A 17829-nucleotide genomic window follows, 5' to 3' on the forward strand; every position below is an offset into this window, starting at 1 on the left:
TGGAAAAGTCACACACAGCTTAGGGGAAATAATGTCATTTGTTGTAGGAATGCAGCTCATTGAGTTGAAAGAACACTGTCTGATATTATAATAGTTTTGGTCATGTTATTTACCAATTTACCAAGAACAATTCATACATAGTTTTACAATCACTGTAAAAAAATATGCTATTATCAGAAAATTCAAATTAACTGACCAGAAGAAAAGATATTTATTGTCCAACAGGGACATTTGTCTTGGGCTCCACGTCGCTGCATTACACAAAACAAACTTGCCAACAACGTCACAGTGCACATACACGCATAGGGCATAGATCATACATACATATTACATACATACACTCATGCATAAACATGCTTAATTTCCCATGTTGAGTGTGAGACAGTAGTTCTTTAAAATAAAAATAATTTTAAATAATAAAACCAGGTATAATCAAACCAGGTAATAAATAATCATGAATATATGCAATATATAAGACCCAATAAAATCATGGAATGGATGGAATAAATACATTTTTGTACCAGTTTAGTTTTCAAATAGGCATTCTGAAGGCTAAAACATAAAAAAGAAGACCAGTTTATTTAATTGCGTGAAGAGGTAGGGATCTCCTCCCCTCAACATCAGCCCCCCTTATGACCTAATTCTGGGGCTGTCAGTCATACCGATAACCACAGCTAAACCAGACCACCTCTTTATCCCATCTCAGCTCTATCTAGTTAACCACTGTTGTTCGTGATATATGTGACATGGGATTAGTGTGTCTGTGTGTTTGCATGCAAGCAGCAAGGTCAGATGAGTTATTCTGGATTGAAGCTGACAGACACAGTGAAGGACCCTGGATACTTTTAAACCCACTGAGCTGATTTGTCCTCCTAGCTGCCCACTCTTCAGCCTGATCAGACGGTCCACATGCATGCATGCATGTAGGGAACTAGCAGCTCTGTCAGCCAGTTGAACAAGCTGCCAGATTTTATTCAGCCAATTGCTCGATACACTAGCTTGCCTCCAGGCCAGCAGGCGGGCCGTCTGTAACCCAAACAACCCACCAGTCATCCACTCTATGAGCCAGCTGGATTAGCAGTTGGTTTGTGTAATGTAATTAGTCTGTTACCTTGATGTAGTTTAAGTGAGTCACCAGTTGACCATTTTTTAAGCCAGCTAACCAGTCTGTTGTTTCTGTCACTGGCAGCAGAGAGTGTTACATTGCTATGATTGGAGTATTCACACTACATTTACTATCCTACATCTCACATTTAATTCCTGTTAAAGGTGGTTTGACATCTCCCCAGCTCACTAATACAATGGCTATATGGAGTCAAACGAGAATATTGTCCTACTCAGAGCACATGAAGAACATTTAATGTTAGTAATCAATTATTGTTTGGCAAATAATATTAAATTTCTTAATGTTAAATTTCTTCAATCCTTATATTCTGAAGCCCATAATTTGGCCATTTTTTTGTGTTTTTGTTTTTTTTGGACAATATATTTATTATTTTTTTTTTTTCATTTTTACAACAAGTAGAAGATGGATACATTATGGAGAAAAGAAAGAACAAAAGACCAAACAACAGAACCAAACAAACCCCACAGAATGAAACACATAACGTCTGTTAACTTAATAACTTGCTATCAGAAATGAAATTTTAATCAATTTCTTAGATGCATTTCTTGGCCCATCACCATTTTTTTTTTTATTATTAGAGATTAAAAACTAAACTTGTATAATATACATTCCAGTAAAATATAATAGTTTGTGTTCCTTTCCTTGTGTGTTAATGTTTTTGTTACTTATTTATTCTTGTCTCTCTTTCTGCAGTACATTAATGGTGGAAACCTGGAGCAGCTTATAGACAGCAACAAACACCTGAGCTGGCCCACCAGGGTGAAACTTGCCTATGAGATCGCCAGCGGCCTGGCCTATTTGCACTCCAAAGGCATATTCCACCGGGACCTCACCTCCAAGGTTAGCTAGACGGGCTAATTGGTCATTAAGAGGAGAACACAGCTGAAAATAGAACTGCAGGCCATCATGTGGCCCCAGTATTACCTGTAGATATGTATATTATTCAATCTCCATTGCAGTAGATTTGTTATTCATTCAGATTACTTTAACATAAAGTATTTTTGGTTTAGAGACCCACATATAGGCCTGTTTCACTCACACCCTAGAGAAGAATACAGCAAGGGACAGGAGGAACTTTATTAGTTCAGAACGTGTTTTTATGACTCTTCCTTTGACTTTGGCTAATATTAGTGTTTGGTCCTAGGATATTGCAGCAACCTCTGTACATAAGACTTATGTTGAGATGTCAGATGTCAAATGTTAAAGATGTTCGGTGTCTTGTCAACAATTATCAGCGCTTTTACTCTTAGACCTGTTAACCTCTCTGTAAAGAACACAGTGTCACAGTCAGATGTGATAATCTGCACCAGGCAGCTTCTAGTCTTCCAGCTTGACCCAGAGCCATGTATGTTGGTATGGACCTGGCAGGGATCAGGGACAGTATGCACTCTGCTGTAAACTCATATCATATCCATTGCCTGTCTAAGCTTACAGTTATTCATCTGTACAATAATAAATAAGTGCATAGAGAAGTTTAAAGCTCTAAACCTTTCAGCATATTGTAATTCAAGTGGTACCTCAGGGTAGACAGTTTTCTGGAAATGGCCCAAAAAACCGCCTGAAATTGGAAATACAGCCCTCATCCTGCAGCTGTCCTCGCTTTGTCTTAAGCCCCTCCCACCAGACGAGCACAGGCAAATGCACGCGCTTCATGCAGTAATCAGTACGAGTAGTCATTCATTTTTCAAACATCATCCTGATTGTCATTGTAATCCTGATGCCGTTATATAGCAGTATTTCTATGAGGAGTGTCCTCTTGTTTTCGTTGCAGACTTGTGAATCTGTAAAGCCCTTCGAGATGGCATACTGTGATTCGAGGCTCTAGTGAGCTAAAATATCGGCAAAGTGTTTCAGTGATGGAGAGAAAATGTTGACAATAGTTCAGCCTTCTGCTAACCATAGGCATTGCGTCACAGCGGTCAGCAGAAGGCTGTCAGGTAACTATTAGCAACATTTTCTATCCATCTCTGAAATGCTTTGTCTTGAAAAGGTTTGCAGTGTAGGCAGTTGTTGCCAATGCTGGAATAGTAACTTTTCCTGCAGCATGTTCCGCCATTGAACCAGGCTTTAACCAAAGGGATGTGCACGCACATCTGTATTTATAGAACAGCTAATAGGAACGCTCTCTCTCTCTGCAGTAGTACTACTAATAATAACTTTATCTATATAGCACCTTTCAAAACAAAGTTACGAAGTGCTTTACAATAAAAGTAATTAACATCCAGAACTTAAGATCTAAACTAGATAAAATCCTATAAATAGTTACAACAATGCGCCATCACTTAAGAAAAAGCCATAATATAAATGTGAGTCTTAAGAAGAGATTTAAAGGAAGATACTGAAATTTGAGATCCTCAGCCAGGGAGTTCCACAGCTGAGGGGCCCGGACAGCAAAAGCCCGGTCACCTTTGTTGACAAGTTTGGATTTTGGAACCATTAGTAGGGCCCTGCCAGAGGATCTCAAGCATCGATCAGGCTCACAGGGAGTCAGCAAATCACAGATATAGGCAGGAGCCAGACCTTTCAAGGCTTTAAAAACAAACAATAAAATCTTAAAAATCAATTCTAAAACTCACAGGTAACCAGTGAAGGGCAGAAAGGATTGGTGTGATGTGGTCGCTTCTCTTAGTACGTGTTGAAATGACCTGTGATTGGCCAAAGTCTCCCGTCACAGGCTAGATTTTCTAAAGCCTGAAAACAGAGCCACGAGGAGGTGCAGAAGTCTAGTTTACTCTCAGAACACTTGAATTACAATATGCTGAAAGGTTATTATGGAATTTTTGCCTAATGATGCCAAAAATATACTTCCTACCACTGCATTAAGTGAAACCTGTTATAGAAGTTTTGCAGTTGACTCTGAGGGTTAGATGGTGTGGTCACAGTCTCTCAGATTGTAGTTCCTCAAATTAATTCAACGTCCATTATTTTATGGTTCATACCTCAGTCATGAAGCTCAATGGACAAAGCAACTTTCTTTCTTTTTTATACTCTAATTATTATTATTATATTATTATGTACTTGTTCAAAGCTCTCTCTCCTTCCAACTGCAACTTTATCCTATGGTTTAGAGATTATACTGTGTTTTTATAAAGCTAAATGTAGATATAAGTTATAAATTCTGTTTAAGAAAGGCCCAGGAATAAGACTATGACGCAAAGATATAAAGGGCAACGTGACAGTTTAAAGAATATGTACTGTACACTGAAGCAGCATGGTACAGTACGCTACTCAACTCAGTATCCGTGGCTACCAAGTGTCAGTTTATTAACTCTCATGTTACACAGGGTTGGGCTAGTGAATGAAGTGCATGTGCTGTTTCAACATACGGTAACCGTAGATTTACATATAGTTACGTTTAGGGTGAAGAGGAAGAATCCAAACTTCATAGCGATGCATCTTTAAATGTGCTGTTAATTCCCTTTTTGTGATGTACAGAGAATGAGAATGAAAATAATACTGAACGGTTAAGTTCAATCAGGAAGTGGAGGTTTGGCTGATATTTCTATGCCGCGAAATGTGTTTTTTTAATCCCACAGTGTCAGTAACTTCCTCAACTAAACGTGAGAAAATAATGATAATGGTTTTCTGTGTTCACAGAACTGCCTGATCAAATGTGATGACAGCGGCTACACGGCGGTGGTGGGAGACTTTGGTCTGGCAGAAAAGATTCCCACCAATCTGTAAGGAATTCTCTGTTTCAAATAATTTTTTTGAGCCAAAGAAGATTATACATGCAGCATATTGTATGCTCTTTTCCATTTATATGAAAGAATTATACCATTATATTCATGTATATTATTCATACACAGATGATATAAAACATATAGGATTGTATTTTGAGATTGGAATAGTATCAAAAATAAGCAAATTAAAAAGAGAAAGATGTAAAAAATTGAAAATAAAAGTAATAAATAATCAAATGAAACAAAAAATGACAAAGATAAAATAAACATACAAAATAAAAGAGACATGAAATAAATCAATAGGGAAAAGGAATCGCTGTGCATGCTGGGGGAGGAGGGGGGGCGAGGCCATTTTTGGGGGTAGCATACAAAGCTACGGTAGCTGTCATTATCTGTCATCGGTCTGTCTCTCATCTGTCAATCTTTCATCAACAGAAATGTATTAAGTACGTGCAAAAGACAAATGCCCATATAAAGAGAAGCTGACAGAGGTAAAGGGGCAATATATTACAAAATTGAAGTTAGTAAATATCGATCCTTACGAATTAGGAGGACCTTCACAGCTTGCCACCCATTACCGTCACTAAGTTAATCAGCAATTCAAAATATGTAAATCTTTGGAGGCCCATGTCCAATTTACAAACGGATAGGTATATGACCTTCAGATCTACGAGCCAAATGCCAACTACACAATCATGTGAACATAGATAAGCTAGCTAATGTTATGCTAACTGAATACTAACGAAACGTCGGCTAATCTTGCATAATTAATCTACTGGTGTCTTGCAAAATGAAACCCATAACGTTAGCCTACCTTTGTGTCTGACTGTATACTATATTCTACAATTTGGCTTTTGAATTCACTGTGCAGTGTTTTCTGTTAGTAGTTCAACAGTTTTTTTTTTACACTTACAGTAAACAGCCAGCGGATGGCACTCTTACCTTTGACCCTCCAAAAATGGCCGACTTGCTGTTGATGACGTCACAAACCCACTCCCTTACTGCTCTACATAAATATACCTAGTCCTAGATCTTTATTAGGAATTACAAAAGGACTGACTGTCTTACTTAATTAATGCATTATTCATTGAATACAATGAATTTGTAGTGTGAAGGGAGCTGTCACCCGACTCTAGCTTGACAGAGCTTTGTAGCCTCTTTGAGCGAACTGTTTTGGTTTTTAATGGCAGAGTTATTCCGTGGTTGAGTCTCAGCTGTTGGGTTGTGCACAAATCCATATCCCTGCCAATCACCAGATGATAAACAGACAGCTAGTGAGTGGCTGAAAAAACAAAGCATTTAGCAGTTAAAGCCCCAGATGTTTGTTTCAGAATACCAGAGCTAGAAGAAGAGTGAATATTGAACTCTTTAGGTGGTGAAACACATCTCCAACTGAGTGCTAATGTTGTTCTATGTCTGCTTGATGTGTGACTAGAAAGTTGTGTGTTCTTATGTTAGCAATAACAACTGAATAATCCAGTGATGTGGTGGTACAGTAGCTGCGTCCTTTTAGTTTGTTTTGATGTTTTGCCCCCTAGTGGTCAAAAATGTCCCCAGGCTTCATCGGCAAAACCATTTGGCCATTTTTGTAGCTCCAAAACAGAAATACTTACTTGATAACTATAATGTTTTAGTATATGTGACATAACGGACTGAGTTAATGTGTCTGTTACAATAGGTCTTTTTTGCCCTAACCTAATTTTTATTAATTATTTACCATCAGGACCTTGTTATAGTTGCATTGCCCCTCGTTTTACACCAGGAGTTAATCTTCTCATGTACACTTTAAAAACCTATCGAGCTATAAAGTATCACATCTGGTGCAACTTATTTTAAATAGCCATACAAAGAGAAAGAAGTGTCCACTACGATGTGTTTTGTTACTTTCTGTTTTTCTTGTTGCAGCTATTTGTAACTCACTTAAGTGTGTTCCTTCTCCTCTTACCGGGCTAGGTTATTTATTAACACGTGTGTCTGGCACCGGCATTAACAGCAGGCTGTACAGATCACATTCTCAACCTTTGTGTTTTGATAACAGGAGGATATTATCAGTGCAGGGTTTGTTTTTTAATGCTTCAGTAGCACAATGAAGGAGGGGGACTGTTTTCTCTTTCCTAAAACATCTTCAGGAACAAAGTTGACTTAGACAAACGATAATTTCTATAATCTTGTATATCTATGCAAACGTGTGTGGCTATGTAAACATGTGTGAATAATGCACAGAATGTAGCCACACCTATCATTTTTATGCCTCCTCGCCGACAAGAGCCGTGGCAAGAGGCATTGGGTTTTTGGGTTGTCCGTCCATCTGTACGTACGTACCATTCTCATGAACCCGATGTCTCAGGAACGCCTTGAAGGGATTTCTTTACTGGCACAAGGATGAACTGATTAGAATTCAGTGGTCAAAGGTCAAGGTCACTCCTAACTCCTAACTCCAGAATTCATATGCTCATTATGCCAATTTCACACAAATGTCTAACATGATAAAGTGGTAAAGTGATGACAATTTGTACAGACATGGTTGTAAACTGCAACTTGACTGGTTGGCGCAGGCAATACAACAGCGAGGCGGAAATTCTAGTTTACTAAGTGAGAAGGTTCGGTTAACCAGTGGGTGAAACGTCTTCTTTGCCCACAAAGTTTTGAGATGATAACTCTGGTCCGACTTTACCCAATCTAAATAGAAACAGAGCAAAAGCTTCTGAACTTGAAGGATTAAAAAGCAAGATTCATTTTACAGACTATCTCTTTTTTAAAAACTGATTGAAAGGTAAGACAGTCATTATCGTCCTGGTACAATTTAAAACTGCAATAATACGTTAACAAGACTCTAGTTCCATCTAGTTACTAGAAGGTACACACACTGAGCAAGAGGGTCATTTTGAGTGAAAAAGCCAGGACATAGTGGGCCTAGTTTTCATATTTACATATTTGCACTGATGTTCTGTATCATCTTCTTTTATCTAGCAGGTTGTTCATATTAACATTACAGTGACAGACTGAAGAAACCACCAGAAACACCAGAAACACAGGAGTCATCTCCGAGCCTCTGAAGTTTATTGAATTATCCTCATTATAATGGACCAAATACATCAACATGTTGTACATAACGTGTGTATCTGTGTGTTTGTTGTGTGTAGTGCTGAAATAGAGAAACTGTCAGTGGTTGGTTCTCCTTTCTGGATGGCTCCAGAGGTGCTGAGAGACGAACGCTACAACGAGAAGGTAAAGTCACCAACTTTGACCTCTGACTTCAAGTAGCAAGTAGTGGTATAAGATGAGATATTGTTGAAAATAAACTCAAGTAGGATTACATTAGATGAGTATTGATTAGATAAAAGAAGATATAGATGAAAGCAAATCACCAATGATGCATAGAAAATTAATGAGTTGGGATGAAGATGCACAGTTTCCATTTATCTTGGAACTTCTAGAAAAACAAACTAAAGAGCATTTTTGTTGTTTGCATGCCTTTATGTGTGTCTATCTGTTTTCAGGCCGATGTATTCTCCTATGGGATAGTCCTGTGTGAGATGATTGCGAGGGTCCAGGCTGACCCTGACTATCTTCCCCGCACAGAGGTGACTGCTCATCTACTTCTCACCTACTTTCAACCCTATAATCTCGTATCACTCCATCTGTTTGCTTTATACACAGGTTGATCTGTTGGTGTCCCATAATTCACTCTGTTTGTACTGTGTAACATCCACATGACTCATGCAGACCTTCAACTCTGTCTTTTACTTAATCAATGGATGGAGGGTTGATCCTTATTATCCCATCCTGGCAAAACTTTAACAGAACTGTAATCATTGATGGTCTGGCAGATATTATAGCTTATGACATACAGTACATATTGGTATTTGTGTAAATCATCCACCATAGAGGACTTTGTTTTTCACAATCCTTATCCTGATCCTTATCAAACATATTCATATGTTTATCATAAAAAAACAATAATGGGTTATTGTATAAGAGGCAGATTTTTAAAAAGAACATTCAAATGTTGATATTGGTAATAGCCTCAAACATCTAGTTTTGGTTGGGATCAACTAATATATAATTGTAAGTCAACCTTCTGATTAGATTTATCTCCATGCTCCCCTAATATGAGATACAAGTTGTTTTATTTAATATGCAAAGAAGGGACTAAAAAATCTTAATATATATTTTTTACATAAACTAAATGTAGATTGTCTTAAACACAGTTTAATGCAGCTTTTTACAGCTTTTTAGTCTTAAATTGAATTCTAAAAATATTTACCTTTTTACCTGCAGAGATATCTTTTTTTTATCACACAGTGTTATTTAAACTGTCAGTGAACTGAAAGAGACAAAATGCAAACTTGGCAGTCAGCAGGACCGTGTCAGAGGGATTAGTTTGACATGAAGCTGTTTTTTGGCAGAAGAGTTGCCTGATGTCAAACATCTGATGAAGCTCTGTCTATCTCTCTGTCTTTATCCCACTTTTAGAATGGTAAATACGAATTTCCTGTTTAACTTTCTTATATCCAAATCTCTCTGTCTCTCTCTCCTCTCTCCCTCCTGAGCAGAACTTCGGCCTGGACTATCACACGTTCCAGCACATGGTTGGAGACTGTCCGCCTGACTTCCTCCAGCTGGCCTTCAACTGCTGCAATGTGAGTCCACCACTCTCATGTCCTGTCCAACCAGTCTGTCCCAGTCTCTGTCAATCAAGACATCGCAGTGTTGTAACAATCTCTGTTGATTTCTGATCAAACTGAAGAGAAACCAGTAAACATGTATCTGCTAAAGTTAGTGCACGGTGGTCATGTTTTGTCATGTTTAAGTGCATCTATACCAACAACCTTTTCTTTGTGTTGAGAGAAAGACATTTCCCAAATGTCTTGTCTACTGCAGGTTGTTTTTTGGGATTTCCACTGTTTTATTTTTAATTTCTTAAGTAAATAGAGGGGCAATCTGATTATCTGAATAAGCTGATTCAGCTCACTATCCGGGGGGTTCTCTGTTCTCTAAAAGCTGGATCAGTTACTTGGTAGACTCGTCTTTTCTATATTCATACATTGATTTGTTGTATTGCCATTGAGATGAGGAGGGACATTAAGTAAATCAAACCAAAACAAATAGAGTTTTTTTTCATGAGAGTTTACTTTTGCTAATGTAACATCATAATCACTGGACTGGAATTGTGTTTTTATATTCTGACATAATTACAAACCTCAGAAGACGAGGGCATTAAAGATTTTGGAGCACCCTGCTGATTGATCCTATATTGGCTCCCTCCATCCCTTCTCATCCTTGTCTGCTGTCTCGCTTTTATCATCCTTTTCTCCCTTAATTCCATTCAAGTCTTTTCTCCAGAGCGCCAAGTGTAATTTAATTTTCTTAATAGTCAGTTTTACAGTTACTCTCTAGCATCTTCTTTCAACCCCTTTGAACTTCCCTGACAGCTGTATGTCTTCATCTTTAGCCACATTTTTGTCCCCCGTCTTGTTTTTCCATCTGTTCTTTTTCTCTCCTAGCAGCCGTCTCCTTTGTTTTGCTTCCCCCTTGCCTCATCTTCAATTGTTTTTCCACACGCTTTTCTTTTGTACCACTTTCTGCTGAGAAACTGTGTGTTTTTGAAGTAAAGTACCAATTAAATCCATTTATTTTTTATTGAAAACCAGCTTGTGAAATACACTGCAAATGCTTGTAGAGGAATCAGCTCTGGTCTGGTTGTTTATGTAAATTAATATAATGTTGTATAACTAACACAGTAATATTTTGTTAATGTTTAATGCTTCTGGAGCAAATGGAATAATAAGAATAATAAAAATAATACATTTAATTGTTATTGCACACTTTAAAATACAGTTAAATCTCAAGGCGCTTCACATAAAGGGTAAAACAATTTACACACAAAAAAATCGTCAAAATAGGATAAATAAAATTATAGACAAAGTATTAAAAGTAAGTAAAATTACTTTAAATTATATTAATTATCAAACCTCTGGGGGAAGGCTAAGAGGAACAGGTGAGTTTTAAGATTAGATTTAAAAACAAGTGAGTCTGAGGCCCTAATTGATCCTGGGAGCTTGTTCCACAGGCGTGGCCCCAGCAACGAATCTTGTTTGTGTATGTTTTGCTTCTCCCTGTTAATAATCTGATGAGTGCAATTGATCCCTGCTTCGGCACCGTGTTACTGTATAAAAATATAAATCTCATCTTTCTCCCTTTTTTCCTCCCCCAGATGGACCCTAAACTCCGACCATCCTTCCCAGACAACGTCAAGCACCTCGAGGAGATTCTCGCACGCCTTAAAGTTGAAGAGATGGAGCACGAGTGCGTCCCACTCAGTGGGGAAAACGACAAGAAGACCATACCCAAAGGTACAGGCGCTGCACAAAATCTCACTCTGTGATCCCGTGATCTGTCATTTCAGCTTTAGCTTTACCGTCAATAAATATCACCTCATTTTCTTTACAAGAAGATGCCTGCAAAATTCCTGTAAAGAAATAGAAACTGTAATCCAAGCAGGGCAACGGAAACGGAAACCTATTTTATATCCTTCTCCTGGCCTCCCTAGCTGTTCACCCCCAGGCTCTGCTTGTACTCGTATCTAGTCAGGCTGCCAGCTAGTCAATATTTCACTTGTTATCCTGTCAGTGTCGAGCCTCACAAAAAACTTCTCTCCTCTCCTAACACCAGTTCCTCTTGCAAAGCACATTAATTACACAACATATAAGGTGATTAAAAATGGCAACCATGTTATCAGTTTCAGCAACCAAAGCTGATGCCTGGCACCCACTTTTAAAAAAGTTAGTGTTGAGCCCTGTAGTCACACAATCCGCTTGTCAGGAGAGTAATATCCCAATTTCCATCTGGATCCCCTGTTCTTAAGTTATTCAGTTAAATCTGTTCTAACATTTATCCGTATCACACTTCAAAGTAGCGGAGCGTAGAGTCCTTGGTTGCTGATAATATAAACTTCACCGTGACTTCGGTCTGAGATTTTAGATGCCTATTTTGAGATACTTGATCCATGCAGGTCCAGGTTTCACTTCTAATTTGGTCCAGCGTCCCGCCGCCTGCATGTCTGACCATCACAGAGTGTAATGTTTTTGTTTAGACGAGCCAAACGGCTCCTTTTCCTCAGAACTAGAGTGTGTGTGAAGAAGGAGAGCACGAACATATGACGTCACAGGACGCAGGAGCGATTTATAGTATTGACATAAACATGGTTTCTCATATCTGGTGTTGTGTTGACATACCTACGTCATGGAGAACGTCATGAAGTCCACCCTCCAGCTCCCTCTCTCTGTTTACCTGATAACATCAGCATTTCCTCAAAACAAGGATCATCCTCGTAGTAGGAAATAGTTCTGTTGCATAACTACTTTTGAGCCAAATATTTTGGTATTTTTGGTCCTCATGAGTCACACGAGTAATTATTTCAGATATTTCCTGGCATTAAAGAGATACACGGTCTCTCAGAAGAGCAACAATAAATAAGATTTGAGAGGAGGATGAAATAAATGTTAATGTTTTTGTGGTTAGCCAATCTGTTTATATGTATTCACTTTGGGATAACTGATTTTTGCAAACTTTTTGTGCTTATATGAACTATCTGTTTTTTAACAATGTGATCAATCGCTGCAAACTGAGACTCATGCCTTTTTCAAGACATGCCTTTTTTTCCCCCTGTGTCTGTCATCCTCAAATTCTTCCTTTCATCCTAATATTTTTTCCTGCTGCACTTCTATGAGAATGTTAAGATCAGTGCCTTTGGAAACATTTGAAGGAAAGGGATCTCATGTCTCTTTACTCTACGCAGGTTTTAGCCTGTATTGCCACCTAGTGGTTACATTAGATTATCTATTTTACCATCAGAGCATAATTAAGAAAATATGACAGTATGATATAGAAGATACTCCTCTAGACTTACAACTCATTAATATTACAATAAAATGTTATAGTTTTATGTAAATTTTATGCAACATGTGTCACAAAAACTGACCTGTCTCTTCGTTCAAGGTGAGAAGCTCCAGGGCTTCAAGCGACTGAACCCTCTCGGTTTCCAGGATGATAAAATCCCTCAGAAATCGCCTCGCCCCCGACGAAACATCTGGCTCAGCCGCAGCCAATCAGAGATCTTCTCGTGCAAACCAGGAAGAAAAGTCAATGTCCAGGACCCTTACTATGAGCCCCCCATCGCCCAGCGAGCCTCTAAAGCTCGCAAGATCAACCCGTTCACCGCCCGAGAGGACCTGTGTGGGGGCAAGATCAAGTTTTGCGATGTGCCCAGCAAGTCCGTCTTCTCGCTGATGTTTGACCTTCGCTCACCTCCGGGGAGTGTGTTCAGTAACCAGCCGTCTGCTCATGGACCTGGAGGAAGCCAACAGGAGACGTCTTACTTCTGGCAGCAGTTGCCAGGACGACAGTGTCATTCCGTACCAGTTTCCCCCGTGCTGCCCCGATTCGAGTTCTTCCCCCTCGCTGCTGTCGTTAGCTCCAATAACAACGGTTCTGTTACCTGTAACTCCAGCCAGCTCTCCACAACTCTGCCAGGTCAGTTGTCTGATGAGGACGTCCTTTCAGCATTTTTGATATTAAAGTTTAATGTGCCAAAAATAAAAAAAAATAGCTTTTTTTGACAAAGAGCCTAAAACGTGTAACAGCACTCCAACATTATTTGGCATTTTAAAATTGGAATGCATCTGATTTTGATGATGTACATTATGGAGTCATAGGAGTGCCATAAAAAAGAATAAAACTGTAAAAGAATAAGAACACACATGTGGACATATAAAGAGGAATAAATACAAATAAAAAGTAAAACAAATAAAAGACTAAATAAGGAAATTTAAAAAATGTGGAAATGCAAAGAAAAATAAATAAAATAATAAATAAATAACTACATATATAGAATAATAGATATAATCATTTTAATTTAATCCCTTTTGCTTTTGGCAATAGAGAAATGAATAAGTAAAGGGAAACAAATAAATAAATTGCATTATATAAAAAAAAGAATAGACCAATATACAGAATAAATTGAATAATTAATATGCCAAAATAAATATTTTCAGAAGTATATAAATGTGAAAATAAATATTGTATATTTAGTTTTCTCTTTATATGTCCAAATTTACTTATTCATTATTTTATTTATTTCTCTTTATATTTCCACTTTTTTTTAATTATTAATTATTTTATTTATTCCTCATTCCTTTATTCCTTATTGTTTTACAGATTTATCATTTTTTATGGCACTCCTATGACCCTCATTGCTGTATGTATATAACACACTTTATTTATATAGCACCTTTCAAAAACAAAGTGACAAAGTGCTTTACATGATAAAAAGAATTAACATCCACAACTTAAGAAATAAACTAGATAAAACTATTTGAATAGTTACAACAATATACCATCAGTTAAGAAAAAGCCATAAGATAGAAATGGCTTTTGGCAGTTAGTACAAGTGGGAAACTGTTGCAGAAACTAAGCCGCAGGTATAGATTTTGGCACCAAATTAGATATTAATTGTTCCCTTCCTCTCTTTCCTGTTTCCCTCTTTTCTCTTTTTTCCTCTCAGCAACTAACTCCAGGTCTGACGCAGGCCAGACGGGAAATGACGTCCGGCAGAAGACAGTGCAGAGTGGCTGGGCGAAGAAATACGTCGTGGTTGAGATCCCACCTTACTGCAGGCAGAGAGGGGGGGAGGAGGACGAAGAGGTGGAGGGGAGGAAGGAGGGAAGTGAGGAGGATGTGTTTGGGGAGACCTGGTCTCCGATGGTCCCCAGCTCTGAGAAGAAGAGTGGAGAGGCGATGGACTGCTCCAGCAGCCTGGAGGAAGAGGAGGAACGAGAGCGAGAGAGAAGGACAGACACCTGCCCCATGTAACACACGCACACACACACACACACACACACACACACACACACACACACACACACACACACACACACACACACACACACACACACAAACACACATGGAGGAGGTGATGGATTTGGACAAGAGAGGGGGACTTTTAATCCTGGATGGATGACAAGGAGGTAGTAGAACGACAGACCGGTCACATTTCATTTCAAGATTTTGGAAAAACTAAATAGAAAAGAAAAAAACACTTGATTTTTATCTTTCAAGTGTTTTTTTTATCTTTTTAAATTTTTTTTCTTTCAGTCACATGTTGATTCATAAATCGAGCACACCCGATGTAGATAAAGAACTGTCTTTCAAAGCTATTATCACCCAGGTGTGACGGCACAATTCTCCATTTAGCACAAAAAAAAGCTTTTATCAACACAATGGACACTCAGCATAGAGATTATTTTTTTGAAAAGGTTGTTTATATTTAATATTGTGAGATGATGTAGATTTCTTTCCTATAAAGGTTTCTTATAGGCGTCTTGTGTATGAAGAGGGGTATTGAAGATCCCTTGTGTTGTGTATGTGAGTGTTTAAAAATCAAAGTGCTTTGATACTTTCCCCCCCCGTGTTCTTTGTTAAACAAATGTTTATACTAAATCAAACAAATCCCATATTTTTCTGATTAACAAGATGCTGATATTCAGATGAGAAAATGAACAGGTGATTTTTAATAACTGAGTGCCTGAAAAACAATATGCAGCTGTAAGATAATTTACATCAAGTCTCCTCCAACTAATTCACAGGGAACTCTGCCTAGCAGCAGAAATAGTGAATTTAGAGAGGACATGGTTTTAATTTCGGGTTTCATCGAGCCACTTGATGACACAGTGGTCTTTTTGTTTGGTCAGAAGCACTAAAAATCAGTCAAACAAACACCATTCAACAGTCAAAGCAGAGCATTCACAAGCAGTGTTGTTGGGACATCAAATCCTGAAAAGGGCGAGAGCAGAGAAGAGAAGCAGCGTGCCCGTATATTAAACCAAAACATAGCAGCATAGTTTTTTCTGTTCAGGCAGCTTAGGGGCTGTGAAAAACTGCTTATAATGTCAGGGAAAACCTTTGTTTTCATAAATTGCATCTACATTTTGGCAAATTCCACCTTTTACAGCTGATTCTATTTTTATTATCAGATTCCGTGATTCCGTCCGTATTTTCCGCATTGTGGAAATCATAGGAGCAGCTCTAATCATGGCTACCACTTAGATACTTCCGGGTCATTTCACTCAGTTGGGAACTTTCCTAAGCAAAAAAAGACAATTCGACTGCAGCGTTTGTGTTACCTGAAGATGGGAAATCAATCATATGGCACTTAACTTATAGCAAAAGCCAGCATTAATGTAAATTATGCATCAACTATACAAAAAGAAAGATAATTCACTGTGTCAAAATTCTGCAGATATGTGTTGAAACAGTGTTATGAAACAAACCGTGATTAATGCTGATACAAATTTTTCAGTCTAGCAGAAAGTTGCCATGGGTTTCATTGTTTCAACATGATGCTGGTGCTGAGATGAGGAGAGGCTTTCCTGGTTTGACTACGAGTGTATGCCGCCTGCTACCTTCAATTTATACTCTCCCATGCATGTCAACATTTCATGTGGTTCAAATTTTCTAATTTATGAAGCAATAATTTAAGTAAAATCCCGCACAAACGCCACTAAATTCCATCTCAATCCTAGCGTTGTAGAGACAAAAGAAAACCAGTGAACTTTACTCACCTATAAACTCGAAAGAGACTTCAGTTAATGGAATAATTTAACTTAAAAGGAGCACATGACTCACAGAATACAGCTCGGGTTGGATGAATAATATTTTCGTTTGAGGGAAACGGGCACAACCTCTTTCAGTTCTTTCCATTCAGATGTTGATCCATCCTGATCCAGCCTGATGTTGAGTTTTCCGCTCTGTTGTGAGGAAAATATCCAAACCAGACAGAAGAGCTGAGCTGAGCTGAGTAGTGTTTGTTCTATCACAAATTATTAGTACTTAACAAATGATTTTCTTTTAATTGGAGCACATTCCCAATCTGAAGCTAAATGTCCCACAACTCAGACAGACTCCATTATGTGGATGCTTTTAACATTTGGTTTAATTTGTCATATTAAATTGATGATCTCATGACATTTTCTACTTTTATTTTATTTGAACACACTCCAGTGAATATCTGAAATAGACTTCCTTGGGTCAAAGGCATCTCCTCTTCATTTCTCAACTAAATGACTGCTATGAAATGAGATATATGTATTTGTTGTTTATTTCCAGCACTTGGTTATGATGCTCTCTGCTGATCTCAGTCCGATAGGAACTAAAATGCACTTGTACAGTTAAATATACGGCGATCTCCTCTGAACTTATCACTACTCTTCTATGCAACCGATGTTAACTTTTATGACACTGTTTTACAGTATAAAGGATCTAATTTGATATTTATGAGAAAACATTTGTAATGTCTTACCGTTGTATATAATGTTTGTTACCTGCCTTGATGAATACAGAATTTGCTTTCAGATTTGATTTGCAAGTGTCAAAGGATTCATGTTTTTACACCCTGATGTAGAGTCACAGTAGAGTCTCTCTGGTTGTTATTGTTAGTGGCAATAACAAATGTTGGACTGGTTTACTCATGCAAGTCTAACCCGTTTGTTTGTCTCTCATGTCTCAGAGCTAAGCGTCCGTTTTCCTGAAAGATAAATCCCTGGGGATCTTTATAAAAACAAACAGAGGTCATTTGACAAAACTTGCTGCAACATTAAAGTGGCAGTAGGCAGTATATTTTTGGCATCATTGGGCCAAAATTCCATAATAACCTTTCAGCATATTGTAATTCAAGTGTTCTGAGAGAAAACTAGACTTCTGCTCCTCCTCATGGCTCTGTTTTCAGGCTTTAGAAAATCTAAATTCCTATTGGCTGTGCTCCGGTCATGTGACCGGAACTTGACGTTCCTTCAACAGATTCCATAATTGCTGCCGCCTCACAAACTTTCTAATTTTACAGCTAAACAGTACACTACAAGATGTTTCTGAACACATTTGAGGCAAGTGATTGACAGCCGACTGTCATAGACAGCAGCTGGACGGCAGACTCCAGATCAACTCTGACTGCTTGTTTTCCTCCGG

At 38.2% G+C, this 17829-nt stretch overlaps 1 protein-coding gene across 1 annotated transcript in view; it reads left to right on the plus strand.

The window, feature by feature from the left end:
• Positions 1-17226, plus strand: part of tesk2 (testis associated actin remodelling kinase 2) — a 38228-nt gene extending 21002 nt beyond the window's left edge. The window contains exons 6-13 of the mRNA XM_074652093.1: positions 1820-1966; positions 4724-4806; positions 7953-8037; positions 8310-8393; positions 9366-9452; positions 11027-11165; positions 12811-13344; positions 14375-17226. Coding sequence (XP_074508194.1) covers positions 1820-1966; positions 4724-4806; positions 7953-8037; positions 8310-8393; positions 9366-9452; positions 11027-11165; positions 12811-13344; positions 14375-14682 — 1467 coding nt within the window. The 3' untranslated portion in view covers positions 14683-17226. The remainder of the gene's footprint in view (positions 1-1819; positions 1967-4723; positions 4807-7952; positions 8038-8309; positions 8394-9365; positions 9453-11026; positions 11166-12810; positions 13345-14374) is intronic.
• Positions 17227-17829: the final 603 nt, after the last annotated feature.

This window comes from Sebastes fasciatus, chromosome 11 (genome assembly GCF_043250625.1).
Source record: "Sebastes fasciatus isolate fSebFas1 chromosome 11, fSebFas1.pri, whole genome shotgun sequence".
NCBI lineage: Eukaryota > Metazoa > Chordata > Actinopteri > Perciformes > Sebastidae > Sebastes > Sebastes fasciatus.